Source organism: Oratosquilla oratoria, chromosome 21 (assembly GCF_046742065.1).
Source record: "Oratosquilla oratoria isolate Oo_2021 chromosome 21, ASM4674206v1, whole genome shotgun sequence".
In the NCBI taxonomy this organism is placed as follows: Eukaryota; Metazoa; Arthropoda; class Malacostraca; order Stomatopoda; family Squillidae; genus Oratosquilla; species Oratosquilla oratoria.
In genome coordinates, this window is record NC_134797.1 from 17,616,216 (window position 1) to 17,638,179 (window position 21,964).

The following is a 21,964-nucleotide window of genomic DNA, read 5'->3' on the forward strand; positions in this document are numbered from 1 at the left end:
AGGGTGATTAGGATTTTCCTCACCATTTCTTCATCCAGGTATGTAAATGCTACTTTGATTGTTCTTATTAAATTATAAGTTTCTCCAAAAATCTTATTTATATGTTTCTCAGGTGACATATTATTCATAACAATGACTCCCAGGTCCTTCTCATTTTCTACTTTTTTTATTCCTTCTTCTCCCAAATTATATGATCCTGTTATTCTGTTTTTGCTTTTTCCAAATTCCATTATACTACACTTTTTTGTATTGAACTCCATCTCCCACTTCCTACTCCATTCTTGTACTTTATTTAGATCTCTCTGTAGTGATTCACAATCTTCTTCAGTTTTCACTCTTTTCAGTAATTTTGCATCATCTGCAAAGAAGCTCATATAGCTTTCAATTCCTTCATCCATATCATTAATATATATAGCAAACATTATTGGGGCCAGAACTGTTCCCTGCGGGACACCGCTTATTACTTCATTCCATTTTGAGTGCTGATCTCTTATCACTACTCTCATTTTTCTTCCTTGCAAAAAATCTTCCATCCAATTTAGCAATTTACCTTGTATTCCTCCTTCATATTCTAATTTCTTAAGCAACTTCTTATGTGGTACTTTGTCAAAAGCTTTCTTTAGGTCTAGAAATGCACAATCAGCCCATCCATCTCTTTCTTGTATTATATCTATTAGCCTTGAATAGAAACATATTAAATTGGTGACGCATGATCGTCCTTGTCTGAATCCAAATTGCCTTGGATTTAGTACGTTGTTTTTTTCCAAGTATTTTACCCATCTACTTTTGATAATTCTTTCACATATTTTTGCTATTGTACTTGTTAGAGAGACTGGTCTATAGTTGGTAGGTTCTTCTTTATTTCCTCCTTTATATATAGGTACTATATTTGCTTTTTTCCAATCTTCTGGAACTTTTCCTTCTTTTAAGGAACTGCTTATTATGCTATGTATTTTGTCTGCCAGTTCATTCCTGCATTCTTTCAGAATCCAGTTTGCTATTTCATCAGGCCCATGCGATTTTCTGACATCAAAATTACCCAAGTGTGTCAATATTTCATTCTTTGTTACTTCTATTTCTTCCATAGGGGGGACTTTTTCCTTCCACTCAATCTCTTCAGGTTGTATATTTTCCCTTGTAAACACTGATTTAAAATGTTTGTTCATAATTTCTGCCATTTCCATTTCCTCAGTGTATTCAACTCCTCCTTGTCTTAATTTCTCTAAGTCTTGTTTGTTTTTCAGTTTATTGTTTACAAATCTGTAGAATAGTTTTGGTTGATCTTTACACTTTTCTATAACATCTTTTTCATATTTTCTTTTTTCCTCTCTGCACTTTTGTACATATTCATTTCTATAACCAGTATATATTTTCCATTTTTCAGGTCTTCTGTCTTTTTTCCATCTGTTCCAGGCTTTGTCTCTTTTGTCCTTTAACTCCCTACAACTTTTGTTGTACCAGCATTTTACATATTCTTTTTCTTGTTTTTGTCTTGGGACATACTTTTCCACTCCTTTTTTGTAAATTTTTGTCAAAATATTCCATTTCTCTTCCACTGTTGTTTCTTCTTTGTATATTTCTTCCCAGTTTTCTTGTTGGAAGAATTCTCTTATTTTATCAAAGTTTGTTTTTTCATACATCATTCTTCCTTTTCTATATTGTTCATTTCTTTTCATATATTTTTCTTCATTAAGTTCCAGTTCAATCAATATGTGGTCACTTTTACCTATTGGTGTTTTATATTCAATCTTGTCCACTATTCTAGGTTCAGATGTAATTATTAAGTCTAGCCTCGATGGTTCTTCTTCATTTCTATACCTAGTGTTCTCTTGTATCCATTGTGTCATTGAATGGTCAGTAATCATCTCAAGTAGAGCATTTCCCCATGAGTCATCACCACTCTTTACTGTCATTTCTTCCCAGCAGATTTCTTTGCAATTAAAGTCGCCCATCATAACTATTCTTCCTCCGTCTTCCATTATTTTAGTTAATGCTATCTTTGTGTCCTCTAACATACTTTTATGTTCACTCTCCTCCCATGAGGCTGTTTTCGGAGGCACATAATTGATCACAAATTTTCTGCTCTTCTTATCTCGGTCTTCCACTTCTATCATAATCATCTCTACTGTATTCTTTCCATATATGACACCTTTCACGTTTATATCCTTCTTAGTCAGGAACATAACTCCACCCCCTTGTTTTTTCTCTCTGTTTCTAATCCAATAATTGTATGTATCATGTCCAACACTGTTGGGTGGTAGTGGGCCTTTTAATTTTGTTTCTACAATTCCCATTATGTCCGGTTCTTTTTCTTTCAAATAATCATTCAGTTCATTCAATCCTGTTATCAATCCATCTATATTTGTGTAAGACACTCTTAGTTTTCTGCCACTTCCATTGTATTCTCTGTTTCCCTTGTGTTTTTCTTTAGTATGTCGAACTGCTTTATTTTCATGTTCACTACTCTCCAATAGAATCTCTCTTTCTCTGACTCCGTTCTTTCCTCGTTTTTTGCCTTAGCTTCAATTCTTTTCTGCTTTTCTGCCTCTCTTTCCTCCTTATTCATTTCTCTTTTTATCCATACCTTTTTATATTGATCATTTGTTGCTAGTTTCCCTGTCTTGGATAGAATTTTCTCTGCTGTTGTTTGTGACCTGAATTTAATCTTAATTGGTCTGGTCTTATCTGTACTATATTTTCCGAGTCTGAATTTTTCCTCAATTTCCTTTATAATTTCTGGTTCATCTTCCTGGACTAATTTTAGTAAACTGCTTACTCTTTCATTTTCCTCCTTGATTCTTGCAGTTCTATCTGGGTTATGTTTCTCTTCCATTCCTAATATAATTATACATTTCTTTTTGTCAGCTAATTCTCTTACTATATTCTCCTTCTGTCTCATCACTTTAATAACTGAGTCTTCATTATGTTCTTTCAATTGCTGTTTGACTATGTCAGTGAATGAAACCTTATTCCCTTCTTGAGTTATTCTCCAATTTTTAGCTTCTGTAGCTAGTTTCTCTCTGTTTTCATTACTATTCTTCTTCAATTTCTCATTCTCCTCCTTTACATTTCCTAACTGTCTTTTTAGGTCCTCTATTTCTTCAGTTAAGTTTCTGTTAGCCTTCTCTAGTTGTTCCAACCTTTCAATTCTTTTAAAAATGGAGTCTACGTTACCTAACTTACGCTCCAAGTCCTCGATCACCTTATCAACTCTCTCCTCTAGTCTTATCAGTCGGGGGGGGGGGGTTGTGTCCCCCCCACCCTCTTTAAATCCCTGGAACATATTCTCGTCACTTTCTTCTGTATTGCTCCTCTCTATACTTCTAATCTTTACATTTTTATTAGACATTTGATCCTCGCTAAGTCTTTTGTTTACCTTCCGCTTGTCTGGCTGGTCAAAGTCTACTCCCTCCTCATTTCCTTCCATTTCCCTCAGTAATCCCTCCCCTTTTCCTCTTTCCCTACGTTCCCACTACTCCACGAGCAATTTCCCCCCCACCCTGCAAAAACACTAGGCACTTCTCTTTGCGTTGGGATCCACAGACTTCACTTTTCTTCAGAACGTCTTCTAAGCCGTCCATTCGTTGAAGTGTGTGTGTGTGTGTGTGTGTGTGTGTGTGTGTGTATGTGTGTTTGAGATCTTACTCACCCATAGTAAAATGACAAAGAAAATATCATTCAATAATTACCTTGTTGCAGTAAGCTCTTTGATCTGGTGTAGCTCCATTTCGAGGGGATTTGTTACCCATTGCTAATCTGCATTTTTCTCTCTCCTCATTATTTTGCTGTCTTACCATCACATTTTCCTAATGAAAAAAATGTATATATATATATAAATAAAAAAAATAAAAAAAATACATATACAGTGGCCGCGAAAAGTTTGGGCGCAAAATTATAGGTGCCCCAACTTTCCCCTAAACTCAAAACATGCGAAAAATACAACTTTCCACCCAAACTTTTCGCTATTTTTCAATGCTAGCGTTTGTACCCGTATTTAGCTGAGACAATACACACTATTTGGCAACTCTGTTTAGGCGCACTCGATGTCACATGGAGTCACTTTCTAAACATCTCTCACGGAGAGTAGTCTTTTTTTTGCGGTGGTCTCTGTTTTTGTGCCTTGATATCTCCGTAATGGGAAGTGGTAAAGAGCTGGAAAGAGACACAGTTGTTACAATCATAACCCTCTATAAGGAGGGTTATAAGTGTAAAGATATTGCTACTCGTGTGGGAATTGGAGTGCGTCAAGTGCAAAAGTGGACCAAGAAATTTTGAGACGAAGGAAGTGACATCATTCGTACTCCAAAGCATTGCTCTGGTCGGCCAAGGAAGATATCAAATCGTACTTCTACGGTTCTAACTGCCTTCTACGGTTATTAGGAGGCAGTTAGAACCATAGAAGTACGATTTGATATCTTCTTTGGCCGACCAGAGCAATGCTTTGGAGTATGAATGATGTCACTTCCTTCGTCTCGAAATTTCTTGGTCCACTTTTGCACTTGACGCACTCCAATTCCCACACGAGTAGCAATATCTTTACACTTATAACCCTCCTTATAGAGGGTTATGATTGTAACAACTGTGTCTCTTTCCAGCTCTTTACCACTTCCCATTACGGAGATATCAAGGCACAAAAACAGAGACCACCGCAAAAAAAAGACTACTCTCCGTGAGAGATGTTTAGAAAGTGACTCCATGTGACATCGAGTGCACCTAAACAGAGTTGCCAAATAGTGTGTATTGTCTCGGCTAAATACGGGTACAAACGCTAGCATTGAAAAATAGCAAAAAGTTTGGGTGGAAAGTTGTATTTTTCGCATGTTTTGAGTTTAGGGGAAAGTTGGGGCGCCTATAATTTTGCGCCCAAACTTTTCGCGGCTACTGTATATACATACCAAAGGCATCTTTCCCTCTTAGAAGGGAGGTGGCCAAAAAACAAAGGCACAGAAACCACTCCCACTCATTCCATCCCCATGCTTATTTTCAAAATATTCTCACGTCGGAAAAGAAGACACTAATGTTGAAAGTTCTGTATATTTCTATCACTAACTGTGATCCTCTTCAGCAGAATGAGTACATAGAAGACATATACATTTATACAAAAATGTGAGGTGAGAAAAAGGAACAAGGGAAGAGCTCAGGTTACGTGACAAACGCTCTGCGGGTCTTGTGAATTTTTGTCCCCTTGGAGTAAATAAGGTTGGTTGACAGCTGAGGTGGTAATGCAGTCAGGTGACCATTGACCATTTGAAATATCAAAATTAGAGAAATATCTAATCAGGGAAGACTCAATTATTTTCCTTCTGAAACTACATTTTGATTTATAAACTATTTCATCATCATTCCAATGTATGCGGTGATCTTTATTTGCAATGTGCTGAAATACCGCGGAGCTTTCTTGACCATATTTTACAGAATTCTTATGTTCTTTGATTCTGGTTGCCAAATCTCTTCTAGTTTGTCCCCAATAAACATTATTGGGTTACTAGGCTAGATAGCGTGAGAAATGAGGAGGTGAGGAGGAGAACGGGGATGGAAAGGGAGCTGGGAGATAGGGTTGATGAAAGAATATTAGGATGGTTTGGACACATGGAAAGAATGAGTGAAGAAAGACTAGTAAAAGAGGTGTGGAAGGCAGATGTGGAGGGAGTGAACATGAGGGGGCATCCGAGGATGAGGTGGATGGATGGGGTGAAGGGGGCTTTAGGGAAGAGGGGAATGTCTGTTGAGGAAGGACGGGAGAGGACAGAAGACAGGGGTGAATGGAGAATGGTTGTATATGGATGATGTTGGGATAGCATGAGGTGGAATGGGCGGGTGGATGGGGGGTGAGGTAGTATGTGTGAGCAAAATTTGACGCAGCCCGAAGGGATTTCTCCCCGTCCTCTCATTTTATGCAATGGGGGGACGGGGAGGGGGGGTCGCCGATTTAATGAAGCGGCCTTGCTGTGGATGTGCTGTGTCTTGCGACACTGCTTCTGACCCAGGGCAGTGGACAAGGTGCAGGGATGACCCGTCATTCAGGAGGTGCTAAGATGGGAGGGAGGGTAGAGGGGTGTGGAGTGTATTCAGGGATGGAATGGGTGGGAATGATTTTATGCCTTTTTCTTTTTGGCTACCCCCCTTGTAAGGGGGAAAAAGCCTTGGTATATGTATGTATGTACAATCTAAACATACATACATATACCAAGGCTTTTTCCCCCTTCCAAGGGAGGTAGCCAAAAAGGGAAAGGCATAAAAACACTCCCACCCATTTCATCCCTAAATACACTCCACACCCCTCCCACCCTTCCTCTCATCTGAGCACCTCCTGGATGACGGGTCATCCCTGCACCCTGCCCACCGCCCTGGGTCAGAAGCAGTGTCGCAAGACACAGTACATCCACAGCAAGGCCGCTTCATTTAATCGGCGACCCCCCCTCTCCGTCCCCCTTTGCATATAAGGCGAGGACGGGGAGAAATCCCTTCGGGCTGCGTCAAATTTACTCACACATACTACCCCACCCCCCACCCACCCGCCCATTCCTCCTCATGCAGTCACAACATCATCCATATACAACCATTCTCCACTCACCTCTGTCTTCCGTCCTCTCCCTTCCTTCCTCAACAGACATTCCCCTCTTCCCCAAAGCCCCCTTCACCCCATCCATCCATCTCATCCTAGGACGTCCCCTCATGTTCACTCCCTCCACATCTGCCTTCCATACCTCTTTTACTAGTCTTTCTTCACTCATTCTTTCCATGTGTCCAAACCATCCTAATATTCTTTCATCAACCCTATCTCCCAAATCCTTTTTCACCCCTGTTCTCCTCCTCACCTCCTCATTTCTCACTCTATCCAGCCTAGTAACCCCCACCATACTTCTCAGACACCTCATCTCAAACACATTCAAACTCCTTCTCTCTTCTCCTCTTATGTTCCACGTTTCTGCCCCATACAGTGCTGTTGGCACAATCACTCCTTCATACAGTCTCCTCTTTGCATCCATTCCCAAATGTCTATTCCTCATTACACTCTTTAAACCACCAAGGCATTTACTCGCTTCTCTCAATCTACATTCTACCTCCACCTTCACTCCACCTTTTCCTGCTACACTTGCACCCAAGTATCTAAAACTATCCACTTCCTCCAGTTGCTCTCCCTTAATGTTCACTTCCAGTCTACTGCCACTTTCACCCCTTGTACATCTCATCACCTTACTTTTACCCACATTTATCTTTAGCTTTCTTCTATCACATACTCTCCCAAACTCTGCCACCAGCTTCCTCAATCCCTCCTCTGACCCTGCCACAAGCGCAGTGTCGTCCGCAAACAACAGCTGGCTCACCTCCCACTTTTCTCCATTTTCTTTAACCATCTCCAATCCCTGACTCACTACCCTAGCATTCACCTCTCGCACCACCCCATCCATGTATAAGTTGAACAGCCAGGGCGACATAACGCATCCTTGACGAAGTCCCACCTTTACTTCAAACCACTCACTCTCTCCATTTCTAATCCTAACACATGCTCTACTACTCTCATAAAAACTCTTAACAGCTCCCAAAAGCTTTCCTCCTATCCCATAAATCTGCATAACCTCCCACAGTGCCTTTCTGTCTATCCTATCATAAGCCTTTTCCAGATCCATAAAAGCCCAAAAAACATCCTTCCCCTTTCCTATAGCTTTCTCACATATCTGTCTTACCACAAAGATCTGATCTACACAACCTCTACCCGTCCTAAATCCACACTGTTCCTCACCAATTACTCCTTCTGTTCCTCTCCTAATCCTCTCAATTAAGATCCTCCCATAAGCCTTCCCTACTACACTCAACAGGCTAATCCCTCTGAAATTACTACATTCACACTTGTCCCCTTTTCCCTTGTAAAGAGGAACTATACAGGCACTCCTCCAGTCCTCCGGTACTCTACCCTCTCTCCAGCAAACATTAAATAACCTCACCAACCAGTCCACCATCACTGAACCTCCCTTTTTCAGACATTCTGCATGACATCCATCCAGACCAGGTGCCTTACCTGCTTTCATCATCTTTACAACTGCTTTCACTTCATCCTTCCTTATTTCTCCTCCATTCTCCTCACTCATCACTCTCATTTTCTTCGCATTTCCCACTGCAGCTATCTTTCCTTCCCTATCCTCCTTCACATTCAGCAACTCCCTAAAATATTCTGCCCATCTTCCCCTCACTGCCATCTCTTCCATTATCAACTCTCCATCTGTACCTTTTACCTTTTCTTCCCTACTTGATTCGCCGCCTCTTCCTCTCTTAATTTCTTTCCAAAACATCTTTTTATTACTTTCAAAATTTTCTGTCATACTCCTACCCCATTTCACATCTGCTCTCCTCTTTGCCTCCTTTACCTTTTGCTTTACTTCTCTTTTCTTTTCTTTGTACGTCTCATATGACTCCCCTGTCCTCTTTTGTAACCAATCTGTGAATGCTCGCTTCTTCTCTTCTACAACCTTCTTTGTTTCCTCATCCCACCATTCACTACCCTTTCTTCTATTTCCCCCCTGTCCTTCTTGTTCCACACACCATCCTTGCACACTTTAAGACTCCCTCCTTGAACCATCCCCATTCCTCCTCCACACCCATCTCTGCTCTATCCTTTACTCCCTCCCACTCCTCCTTCAGCTTCTTTTCGTACTCCTTCTCCTTTTCCTTTTCATTCAAGGAGTTCACTCTAAGAACCTCCCTACCTTTTGTCCCTTTCCTCCTTCTCCATCTATCCTCCACTCTCAGCTTACCTTCCACCAAAAAATGATCTGATATTCCCCCACCCTCTCCCCTTAGCACATGTACACCTTAACTCTTCCTATCATAATCCTATTTACCACTACATAATCCATTAGCGCTCTATCTACCACCCTTCCCTCCACCACCCTCTCCCATGTGTACTTATACTTGACTTTCTTCCGAAACACTGTATTTGCTATCATCAACTCTCTTTCTAGACACATTTCCACCATCAACTCTCCACTACGATTCTTTCCTGGAACTCCACACTTCCCAACCACTCCATCGATTGGACCATTTCCCACCCTAGCATTAAGGTCTCCCAGTACTATTACATTGACATTTCTTCCTAAACCCTCTATGCACTCATTTAAATCTATCCAAAAGGCCTCCCTTTCTTCCATGCTCTTCTCACTGCCAGGCCCATATGCACTTACAAAGACCCACATCTCCTTTCCCAGTTTCACCTTCATCCACATTATCCTTGAGGAAACCTCCTTCCACTCCACTACCCCTTTACCTAACTCCTCACTTACTAGAATAGCCACCCCTTCCCTCCCTCGCCCTCTCTTCACTCCTGATAACCTCCCACTTACACTCCCAAACTTACATTCACCCTTCCCTTTCAACTTAGTTTCACTCAAAGCCAACACATCCAACTTTCTTCTCACAAACATACTACCTATCTCTTCCCTTTTACTCTCATCTGTACCACATCCACGCACATTAAAAGACCCAAACCTTAGGGTGCTGGCCCGAGGCCCTCCAGCACCCCTTATGCCTTTCCTTTGCTTTTTAGGAATCTGCCCCTTGGGGCTACAGGGAGAAGGATGCCTAGTCCCTCTCCCCGTCCCTTTCTTCTCGCCTCTTACGATCCAAGTGGGAAACTTGGTGGCAGTATTCTTTTCCCCCACCACAGGGAATTCCCCCATCACAGAAAGAGAATACTCAGAGAAATGGTACAGGACAGCAACAAGGGGTTGGGGGACAGCATAACGGAGGGACAGTCGTAGTATAAAAGTGTCATCATTTCTCTATGAACAGAATTTCTTCTATCATAGACAAAATGATGTGTGGCTCTGGTCCGTAGGGGCGCCCCATATAGACCCTAAAGTATCGACTGCATGCTACTTTGCCACAATAACAAGCAGCCAATACCCCAGACGGGGTATTGGCAACTTATAAACACCTGGGCTGATGTCACTTGATGGTCTATGGTGTACATTAACTATTTTTCTGAGCAAAGTATTAGGATAATTGAGGATAACGTTGATATTTTCTTTTGGTAATAATTGGGACATTTCTTTTATAGAGTTATTAAAAGGTAATTATATATATTTGTTATCCCATTTGTGCTTAAAAGTAGAGTGGGGAGTAGATTTATGAAAACTCATTTTAGCTCCGCAGTATTTCAGCACATTGCAAATAAAGATCACCGCATACATTGGAATGATGATGAAATAGTTTATAAATCAAAATGTAGTTTTAGAAGGAAAATAATCGAGTCTTCCCTGATTAAATATTTCCCTAATCTTAATATTTCAAATTGCCAATGGTCACCTGACTGCATTACCACCTCAGCTGTCAACCAACCTTAATTACTCCAAGGGGACAAAAATTCACAAAACCCGCAGAGCGTTGGTCATGTAACCTGAGCTCTTCCCTTGTTCCTTTTTCTCACCTCACATTTTTGTATAAATGTATATGTCTTCTACTATGTACTCATTCTGCAGAAGAGGATCACAGTTAGTGATTGAAATAAACAGAACTTTCGACATTAGTGTCTTCTTTTCCGATGGTGGGATAAAAGTTTACATACATATACCAAGGGGTTTTTCCCCCTTACAAAGGAGGTAGCCTAAGTCAAAGGCATAAATCCAAACTCACCCAATTCATCCCCACATACTCCACTCCCATTCAACGTCCTTCACTCCCTCTTTTCTTGGCTCCTCCTGGATGACAGGTCATCCTTGCATCTCACCCACTGCCCTGGGTCATAAGCAATGTAGCAATCCACAACAAGGCCACTTAATTTAATTGGCAACATCCCTTCTGTCCTCTCATGCATCACAGCACAATCCATACATAACTATTCTCCATTCACCCCATCTTCTGTCTTCTCCCTTTCTTCCTCAACAGACATTCCCCTCTTTCCCAATGCCCCTTTTACCCTATCCATCCATCTCATCCTTGGTTGCCCCCTCATGTTCACTCCTTCCACCTTTGCCTTCCACACTTCTTTTAGTCTTTCTTCACTCATTCTTTCCATGTGTCCAAACCATCCCAATACTCTTTCATCAAGCCTATCTCCCAACTCCCTTTCCACCCCCACTCTCCTCCTCATTTCTCACTCTATCCAGCCTAGTAATCCCTCCCATACCCCCCAGGCATTTCATCTCAAACACATTTATACCTTTCCTCTCTTATGTTCCATGTTTCTACCCCATACAGTGCTGTTGGCACAATCAGTCCTTACAATCTTCTCGTGGCATCCATTCCCAAATATCTATATCTTATTACACTTTTTAATCCACCAAGGCATTTACTTGCTTTTCTCAATCTACATTCTACCTACCCCTCCACTCCTCCCTTTCCCGCCACATGCACACCCAAGTATCTAAAGCTATCCACTTCTTCTATTCTCTCCCCCTTAATACTCACTTCCAATCTGCTACCATCCTCTTCCCTTGCACATCTCATCACCTTACTTTTACCCACATTTATCTTCAGTTTCCTTTTTTCTCACACTTTCCAAACTCCGTCATTAACTTCCTTAATCCCTCCTCTGATCCTGTTACATGCGCAGTGTCGTCAGCAAACAACAACTGTCTTATGTCCCAATTTTCTCCACTTTAACTGTCTCCAATCACCCACTACCCATGCATTTACCTCTCGCACCACCTCATCCATGTATAAATTGAACAGCCAGGGTGACATAACACATCCCTGGTGAAGTCCCACCTTTACCTGAAACCACTCACCCTCTCCATTTCTAATTCTAACTCAGGCTCTAATACTCTCGTAAAAACCCTTGACTGCTCTTAACAGCTTTCCTACTATCCCATATATCTGCAAAACCTCCCACAGTGCCTTCCTGTCTACCTGTCATAAGCCTTTTCCAAATCCATAAAGCCCCAAAAAACATCCTTACCTTTTCCTATAGCTTTCTCACATATCTGCCCCACCACATTTATCTGATCCACACAACCCCTACCTGTCCCAAACCCACACTGTTCCTCACCAATTACTTACTCCCTCTGTTCCTCTCCTAATCCTCTCAATCAAAACCACATTAGCATTCCCAACTACACTCAACAAACAGATCCCTCTGATACTATTACACTAACACTTGTCCCTTTTCCTTTGTGAAGTGGAACTATACAGGCACTCCTCTAGTCCTCTGGCACTCTACCCTCTTTTAGACATACATTAGATAACCTCACCAGCCAGTCCACCAGCACTGTACCTCCCTTTTTTTGGACTCTGCATGACACCCATCTAACCTACATACCTTACCTGCTCTCATCATCTTAACTGCTTTCACCTCATCTTTTCATATTTCTCCTCTTTTTCATCACGGTCATTTTCTTTTTTCTAAAACATCTTTTTACTACTTTCAAAATTTTGTCATACTTTCTCCCATTTCACATCTGCTCTCCTTTTTTGCCTCTTTTATCTTATGCTTCACTTCTCTTTTTTTCTGTACCTCTCATATAATTTTCTCATCCTATTTTGCAACCAATCTGTGAATGCTCATTTCTTCTCTTCTACAACCTTCTTTGCTTCATCATCCCACCACTACTGACCACTCACTACCCTTCCTTCTATTTCCTCTCATCCTCCCTGTTCCACACACCATCTCCTTGAAACATCCTCATTCCTCCTTCACTCCTAGTTCTTCTCTATCCTTCACTCCCTCCCACTTTTCTCTCAGCTCCTTCTTGTACTCCTCCTTTTCTTCCTTATTAATTAATGATTCCTTATTAATTAATGATAAAGATCCTTTTTCAAATGCACTCTCCTACAATATTCAAAGGAGACAAACAGGAATAGGACTGTCTTACATATTATGCAGAGAAGTGTACTGAAACTTACCTTCAGATTTGATTAGAATAGAAATTTAGAAAGACCAGTGATGGGTACCTACATGTGGGGGTCCTGAGATGGAACCACCATTCTCACCTACATTTGGAGGTGCAGCCCTGATTTCCAACCTTTCCCTAGTTTTCTCTTCGTCAATTTTGACTACTGTTCCTTACTTGACAATTTTTTACCTAAAGACTTTGACCCAGAGATGTAATGAATAGTATACAGGCTCCACCTTAACCATAATATATAGGCATGGGTGAATAATGCATGTCATTTTATGACCCAAATGGTCTCCTAATGGCATACTTTACCATTGTAACTTATTACAAATTCTTCCAGTCCTCCTGTTCATGTCTTACATCAATTTCCTTCATTCTTACTCCCACCTACTACCATCCTTACAGAATGTTTTCTCTAATTTCTATACCTACCTTGCACTGTTCCTTAGAATAATTGTGGAAAATGGGACATGCTTCCACTGTGAAGTGTTTATCAAAAGCACCACTCAAATGCCCCGATGAGTCACAGCCTTCCACTGGACACTTGCGATCTTCTATGGGTGGTAGAGGAATATTCTCCAAAATGTCCTGCCAAACCAGAATGCAAATTAATCTTTCATCAAAATGGTCTGAAAATAAAAAAGCATCACATACAAAATTCCATTTTTTCATTTGCAAAAGATCAACTAAAGAAGGTGGAAGGCAGAGGTGGAGGGAGTGAACTTGAGGGGACAACCGAGGATGAAATGGATGAATGGGGTGAAAGGGGCTTTGAGCAAGAGGGGAATGTCTGTTGAGAAAGGAAGGGAGAAGGCAGAGGATCGTGGTGAGTGGAGAATGACTGTATATGGATAATATTTTGACACAACCCAAAGGAATTTGCTCCCCAGCATCTTTCTCTCCATCTTCTCTAATTTCCACATAAGGGGACTGAGTAGGGGGGGGGGGGTCGCTTTTAAATGGAGCAGCCTTTTTGTGGATGTGCCATTTCTTGCTGTATTTCTTCTGACTCGGGTGGTAGGGAGGAGACAAGGATGACCCTTCATCCACAAGGAGATGCGAGGGAAACGAATGGTGGATGGGAGTGGAATGGGTGGAAGTGGATGCATGCCTTTGACTTGGGTACCTCCCTTGTAAAGGGGAGAAAGAATACTGCCACAGTGTTTTCCCATTGAGAGAAGCAAGTAAATGCCTTGGGGGATAAAAAGTGTAATGAGAAATAGACATTTGGGAATGGATGCTAAGAGGAGATTGTATGGAGTAATTGTGCAGAAACATGGAACATAAGAGAGGAAGAGAGGAGTTTGAATGTATTTGAGATGAGGTGCCTGAGAAGTATGACAGGAGTTATTAGGATGGATAGAGTGAGAGACAAGGAGGTGAGGAGGGGAATGAGGGTGGAAAGGGAGTTGGGAGATAGGGTTGATGAAAGAGTATTGGGATGGTTTGGATACATGGAAAGAATGAGTGAAGAAAGATTAGTTAAAGAGGTGTGGAAGGTAGAGGTGGAAGGAGTGAATATGAGGGAGTGACTAAGGATGAGATGGATGGATGGGGTAATAGGGTATTGGGAAAGAGGGGAATATCTGTTGAAGGATGGGAGAGGACAGAAGATAGGGGTGAATGGAGAATGGTTGTGTATGGATGATGCTGTGATGCATGAAAGGGAGTGGGTGGGGGATGGGGGGTGAGGGAGTATGTGTGAAAAATAAATTGACACCGCCCAAAGGGATTTCTCCCCATCTTCTCTTTTTCTGCATGAGGGGACAGAGAGGGGGGATCACTGATTTAATGAAGCAGCCTTGCTGTGGATGTGCTGTGTCTTGCAACACTGGTTCTGACCCAGGGCAGTGGGTGAGATGCAGGGATGACCCATCATCCAGGTGTCAAGATAAGAGGGATGGAAGAAGGTGGAGGGGAGTGGAGTATGCTAGGGATGGAATGGATGGGAGTGGTTTATATGCCTTTGGTTTTTGGCTACCTCCCTTGTAAGGGGAAAAAAGCCTTTGGTATATGTATGTATGAATCTCTACCTCATACTGGGGTACTGACTGCAAGGTAATAGTCAATATTTTTGGGATTGTTTGTGAGCATCCCTCTGGACCATAGCTGCCCATCATTCCACTGCATTAAGAGTTTATAATCTCTATCTATTCATTAAGGAATGATGATAGTTTTGTATTACTGCTGTCCCTTATGATGTCACCCTTCAGCCTCTTCTTCAACACTTTTATGACTCAAACACTTCTTGATCTCTCTGTCATGGGTAGAAGGAGGCTGCCATGCTTGTCACAGGCGATGTTACAATGGAATGGATTGAGGGAATTTGGGATCCTCCAACCTGCATTTTTCTACAGTAAGTCCTCGTTATACGGTACATATGCATTCCTGAAAACCTTACCGCAAATTGAAATTACCGTATACCAAACCCATTATAATATGTAATAATAGGATATGGCAGACTTACCTTCTCTCTGCTCTTTCCTCTTCAAAATATCTAGCAGATACCATATCTGTGAATTTATCTTACCGTAAATAGAATCGAGGGTAGTAATTACCAAATACCCTAACTGTGAATTTACCAGATAAAGAATTACCGTATAAGGAGGACTCACTGTACCATGAAAAGCCGAGGTATACAAGGGCCTTAGTAAATGGCCATTAAATGTAGATAGATGTGGTACAGATGAGAGTAAAATGGAAGATATTGACAGTATGTTCATAAGATAAAAGATGGATGTGTTAGTGTTGAATGAAACCAAACTGTAAGGGAAGGGTGTGTCCAAGTTTGGGGTCAGGAGTCACGTGGGGATAAGTCTTCAAGGAGTGAGGTTAGAGGAAGTGAACTGCTATGAATATTTTGTGTCACATGTTGAAGAGAAAGGAGTGGGGGTTACCAGAGAACATGAGAAGCAAGTAAATGTCTTGGGGAAATAAAAAATGTCATGAGAAATAAGCATTAGGGGGATGAACACAAAGAAACAACTGTACAAAGGAGTAATTGTGTCCACAATACTGTATGGGACAGACTCTGAATCTAGGGGAGGCAGAAAGAAGGGTTAGAGACAGATTATGTGGAGGGTGGTTGTGAATGGATGATAAATTGATGACCTGTAGGGATTTCTCTTTGTCTGCTTTGTTTTATTCACAAATGGAAATGGAGGGAGGGTCATGATGTGATGACCCTTCACCCGAGAGGTGTTGAGATGGGAGGGGTGTTAAATGGGTTTTATAATATGAAGTGAGTGTGTGCTTTGACTTTGCCACTTCTTTTGCAATTAGTATACAAAAAACCATAACAAATGCTGCATAGTATAAGTTATGTCTGAATACTTAACATTTTCATTCCTCTTCCAAATATATATTCATACATACATACATATACCAAGGCTTTTTCCCCCTTTCAAGGGAGGTAGCCAAAATCAAAAGGCATAATTCCATTTCCACTATGGCTACCCCCTGTGTAAGGGGGAAAAAGCCTTTGGTATATGTATGTATGTACCATTTCCACTCATTTCACCCACACAACTCCCATTCATCACCACTCCCTCCTTCCCTCTTTTTCTTGGCTCCTACTAGATGACAGATCATCCTTGCATCTTGCCCACTGCCCTAGATCAGAAGCAATGTAGCAAGACAAAGCACATCCACATCCACTTCATTTAATTGGTGACGCCCCCCCTCTCCATCCCCTCATGCTGAAAAAGAGAAGATGGGGAGAAATCTCATAGGGTTACATCAAAATATCATTCACACATAACCACTCAATAACCCCTCCCATCCCCTACCCACTCCCTTCCATGCATCACAGCATCATCCATTTACAACCATTCTCCACTCACCCCTATCTTCTGCTTCTCCCTTCCTTCCTCAACAGACATCCACCTCTTTCTCTATGCCCCTTTTACCCCATCCATCCATCTCATCCTCAGTCACCCCCTCCTGTTCACTCCTCTACATATTCTTAGTCTCATAATTATTACTATTACTCACTTGTGGAATAGGTTTTTTAGTCTTGGCACGGGCTCCACCTTTCGTAGGGGCATTGCTTGGCTTCTTTGGACCTCCTCTACTACGACGGCCTTTACCTTAAGGAAAAACAGAAAGTTAAGTACACATACTACTTTGGCACATTCAACATTGATCTACCTTTGTGAGTACAAAGGTAATTCAGTCCCTGATGGCTGGCAGCAACTAATGTTTCCCCTGACCAGTAGAATACATGGTGCTGAGGTGATGGTTTTGACTAGGTTAAATATCACAGACTTCTCACTTTTAAGTCTGCATAATCATATTTCTGTACTAGAAATCTAGGGCCTTTAGGCAGCTGGTAATATTCCCCTGCATCTCTCAGAGATCTTTCGTAAATATAAGTATATACCAAAAGGAGGGAGGTGGCCATCCAAGGCATGCACCCACCCACCCCCATCCATCAATCATGTCCCTATTAGCTCCTTGTGGACGAAGGGTCATCCCTGTCTCCTGCCCAGTGCCCGGGTCAGAAGCAAAGCAGCAAGATACAGCACATCCACAGCGGGGCCAGCTGCTTCGTTTACATGGCAACTCTCCCTCCTTGTCCCTTCACGTGGAAATAGATAAGACGAGTAGAAATCCATTCAGGCCGTGTCAATTAATTTTCCATTTACACCAATCTCTTGCCTTTTCCCTTCCCTACTCAATAGACATTCCTCTTTTACTCAAACCCCCTTTCACCCCATCCATCTCATTCTTGGTCTACCTTTCAGGTTCACTCTATCCACCTCTGCCTTCCACACTTTTTTTTTTTTTTTTTTTTTTTTTGGCTTGTCTTATTTCATTCACCCTTTCTATGTGCCCAAACTATCCTGGTATTCTTACATCTGCCCTATCTGCCAGCTCATTTTCTACCAGTACTCTCCTCCTCATCTCCTTTCTCTACCCATCATCATAACATATACATACATACATATATACATATACCAAGGCTTTTCCCTCCCTTACTAGGGAGGTAGCCAAAAAGAAAAAGGCATAAAATCATTCCCACCCATTCCATCCCTGAAAACACTCCACACCCCTCCACCCTCCCTCCCATCTTAGCACCTCCTAGATGACGGGTCATTACTGCACCCTGTCCACTGCCCTGGGTCAGAAGCAGTGTCGCAAGACACAGCACATCCACAGCAAGGCCGCTTCATTAAATCGGCGACCCCACCCTCTCCGTCCCCCCATATAAAGGAGAGGACGGGGAGAAATCCCTTTGGGCTGCGTCAAAATTTTGCTCACACACACTACCTCACCCCCCATCCATTCCACCTCATGCATCACAACATCTTCCATATACAACCATTCTCCATTCACCCGTCTTCTGTCCTCTCCCATCCTTCCTCAACAGACATTCCCCTCTTCCCCAAAGCCCCCTTCACCTCATCCATCCATCTCATCCTAGGACGTCCCCTCATGTTCACTCCCTCCACATCTGCCTTCCATACCTCTTTTACTAGTCTTTCTTCACTCATTCTTTCCATGTGTCCAAACCATCCTAATACTCTTTCATCAACCCTATCTCCCAACTCCCTTTCCACCCCTGTTCTCCTCCTCACCTCCTCATTTCTCACTCTATCTAGCCTAGTAACCCCCATCATACTTCTCAGACACTTCATCTCAAACACATTCAAGCTCCTTCTCTCTTCCTCTCTTATGTTCCATGTTTCTGCTCCATACAGTGCTGTTGGCACAATTACTCCTTCATACAGTCTCCTCTTAGCATCCATTCCCAAATTTCTATTCCTCATTACACTTTTTAATCCACCAAGGCATTTACTCGCTTTTCTCAATCTACATTCTACCTCCACCTTTACTCCACCTTTTCCTGCCACATTTGCACCCAAGTATCTAAAACTATCCACTTCCTCCAGTTGCTCTCCCTTAATGCTCACTTCCAGATTACTGCCACTTTCACCCTTTGTACATCTCATCACCTTACTTTTACCCACATTTATCTTCAGCTTTCTTCTATCACACACTCTCCCAAACTCTGTCACCAACTTCCTCAATCCCTCCTCCGATACTGCCACAAGCACAGTGTAATCCGCAAACAACAGCTGACTCACCTCCCACTTTTCTCCATTTTCTTTAACCATCTCCAATGCCTGACCCACTACCTTTGCATTTACCTCTCGCACTACCCCATCCATGTATAAGTTGAACAGCCAGGGTGACATAACGCATCCTTGATGAAGTCCCACCTTTACCTCAAACCACTCACTCTCTCCATTTCTAATCCTGACACAAGCTCTACTACTCTCATAAAAACTCTTGACAGCTCCCAGAAGCTTTCCTCCTATCCCGTATATCCGCATAACCTCCCACAGTGCCTTTCTGTCTACCCTGTCGTAAGGCTTTTCCAGATCCATAAAGGCCCAAAAAACATCCTTCCCCTTTCCTATAGCTTTCTCACATATCTGTCTTACCACAAAAATCTGATCTACACAACCTCTACCTGTCCTAAATCCACACTGTTCCTCACCAATTACTCCTTCTGTTCCTCTCCTAATCCTCTCAATCAAGATCCTCCCATAAGCCTTCCCAACTACACTTAAGGGGGTACGCGACACCTGGGGGGGGGGGTGAATTTGGTCAAGATATGGCATTTTTCAAAACTGTGTTCAAAATGTTCGTATACCACTTAGAAATAAATCCCGACAAATAATTTTCCAGCCGCGCGCAATTTAAAGGTCCTGGGTGAGGTTTAAAGGGACAGATTTAAAGGCGCAACCCACACTAGAGGGAGGCGTGCCACTTAGGACCTTCAGGCACAGCGAATAACGTTGAAATTTGATTGAATTTACACTCGCCCAGTGTATCAACGGCCAATACGATTGTGGAGGGGAAGGGAGGAAGGTGGAGGGAGAATATTTCGCCAACTTTGTGCGAAACTAAGCGTTAGTTCCCGGCTAGCTCTGAAAAGGGAAGTACGCATGTCTCATGAGCTCTCATTGCAATCTATTACTTTAGCTAGTACATATTACTCTTTAGTACAGTCATCATGGGTAGCAAAAAGAACAAAAGAACATCACAATGACAAAAAACAGCAGTTAAAGATGGCAAGCAGTCAAAGACGACTAAAGATCTCACCACCTCTCACTCCACCACCACCCTCACCTGCACCTCTGTGTTGGTGACAGAGGTAAAGGACAACATTAGATTAAACAATTCAAAGAGGAAGATTAAATCCAAAGAAGAAAGCAAGAGGAAAAAGATCAAGGCTATACAGGAAGAAGAAAGAAGAAGGGACATCATATGATGCTGGAGGGGGTGCCCTACCAACATAGATTGGCGAGGGGAATCTGATGAGGAAAGAGAAGGTGCCCACTACTGGAAAATAAACCTCTTTCCAATGATTTAGATACCCTGAAGACCCCCAGCAGAGAGGTTTCATATGAAGAAACCGCCAAAGGTGCAAAAAAGCAAATTATATGATGTCGTCTGTGCGTCGTCACTACTGTGACATACTTATACTTTAGTTTTTCAGTATTTAAAGTACTTATAATTAAAATATGTTGATAATTTTTACTGTACTTATTATATAATAAGAATTAAGCCATGAAAAAATCAGTCAAATTGGTGAAACTATAAGCAAGTTACAGATATATTCATATTTCAAGTTGCCATATCTCCGTTCGATATTTTTCTACTTTTTTTTTTAATCATAAAAAATCTAATATACATCAGATTTAGATGAAACTTACAGGGAATATTACTTTTAGTAACTGCTAGGGCCGATCGTTCGAATATTTTGAATAGGATGAAAGAGTTCGGAGTAATAATGGAAACGAGCAAAAAAAATTGTATTTTTCACGATTTTTGCCAGACATTAAAATTGAAATGCCTGTATGCAAAAGTATAAAGGAAATTGTTCAATTACTCAATGACCGGCCCTAGGTGTGCCTACTGACTAATCATAGCCAAAATATAAAACAAATTGGTCCACATATTATGGTGCTGTGCACTTTTAAATGTCGCTACTGGTATACGTACATGTGTACATACATCATTCTGCTTCACCTAAAATGTAGGCAATATGGATACCTATTTACCTGAGAAGTTTCAGCTCTTTACTCAGGTAAATAGGTATCCATATTGCCTACATTTTAGGTGAAGCAGAATGATGTATGTACACATGTACGTATACCAGTAGCGACATTTAAAAGTGCACAGCACCATAATACGTGGACCAATTTGTTTTATATTTTGGCTATGATTAGTCAGTAGGCACACCTAGGGCCGGTCATTGAGTAATTGAACAATTTCCTTTATACTTTTGCATACAGGCATTTCAATTTTAATGTCTGGCAAAAATCGTGAAAAATAATTTTTTTTTGCTCGTTTCCATTATTACTCCGAACTCTTTCATCCTATTCAAAATATTCGAAGGATCGGCCCTAGCAGTTACTAAAAGTAATATTCCCTGTAAGTTTCATCTAAATCTGATGTATATTAGATTTTTTATGATTAAAAAAAAAGTAGAAAAATATCGAACGGAGATATGGCAACTTGAAATATGAATATATCTGTAACTTGCTTATAGTTTCACCAATTTGACTGATTTTTTCATGGCTTAATTCTTATTATATAATAAGTACAGTAAAAATTATCAACATATTTTAATTATAAGTACTTTAAATACTGAAAAACTAAAGTATAAGTATGTCACAGTAGTGACGACGCACAGACAACATCATATAATTTGCTTTTTTGCACCTTTGGCGGTTTCTTCATATGAAACCTCTCTGCTGGGGGTCTTCAGGGTATCTAAATCATTGGAAAGAGGTTTATTTTCCAGTAGTGGGCACCTTCTCTTTCCTCATCAGATTCCCCTCGCCTATATATGTTGGTAGGGCACCCCCTCCAGCATCATATGATGTCCCTTCTTCTTTCTTCTTCCTGTATAGCCTTGATCTATTTCCTCTTGCTTTCTTCTTTGGATTTAATCTTCCTCTTTGAATTGTTTAGTCTAATGTTGTCCTTTACCTCTGTCACCGTCACAGAGGTGCAGGTGAGGGCGGTGGTGGAGTGAGAGGTGGTGAGATCTTTAGTCGTCTTTGACTGCTTGCCATCTTTAACTGCTGTTTTTTGTCATTGTGATGTTCTTTTGT

The 21,964-nt window shown here is 41.5% G+C and overlaps 1 protein-coding gene across 1 annotated transcript in view; it reads right to left on the reverse strand.

Annotated features, from left to right (window-relative positions):
- The window catches only part of chm (lysine acetyltransferase chameau), a 92,073-nt gene that overhangs the window by 26,073 nt on the left and 44,036 nt on the right, over positions 1–21,964 (reverse strand). The window contains exons 8-10 of the mRNA XM_076205127.1: positions 16,824–16,918; positions 13,263–13,418; positions 3,690–3,806 (exon numbers count right to left, since the gene is read on the reverse strand). Coding sequence (XP_076061242.1) covers positions 3,690–3,806; positions 13,263–13,418; positions 16,824–16,918 — 368 coding nt within the window. The remainder of the gene's footprint in view (positions 1–3,689; positions 3,807–13,262; positions 13,419–16,823; positions 16,919–21,964) is intronic.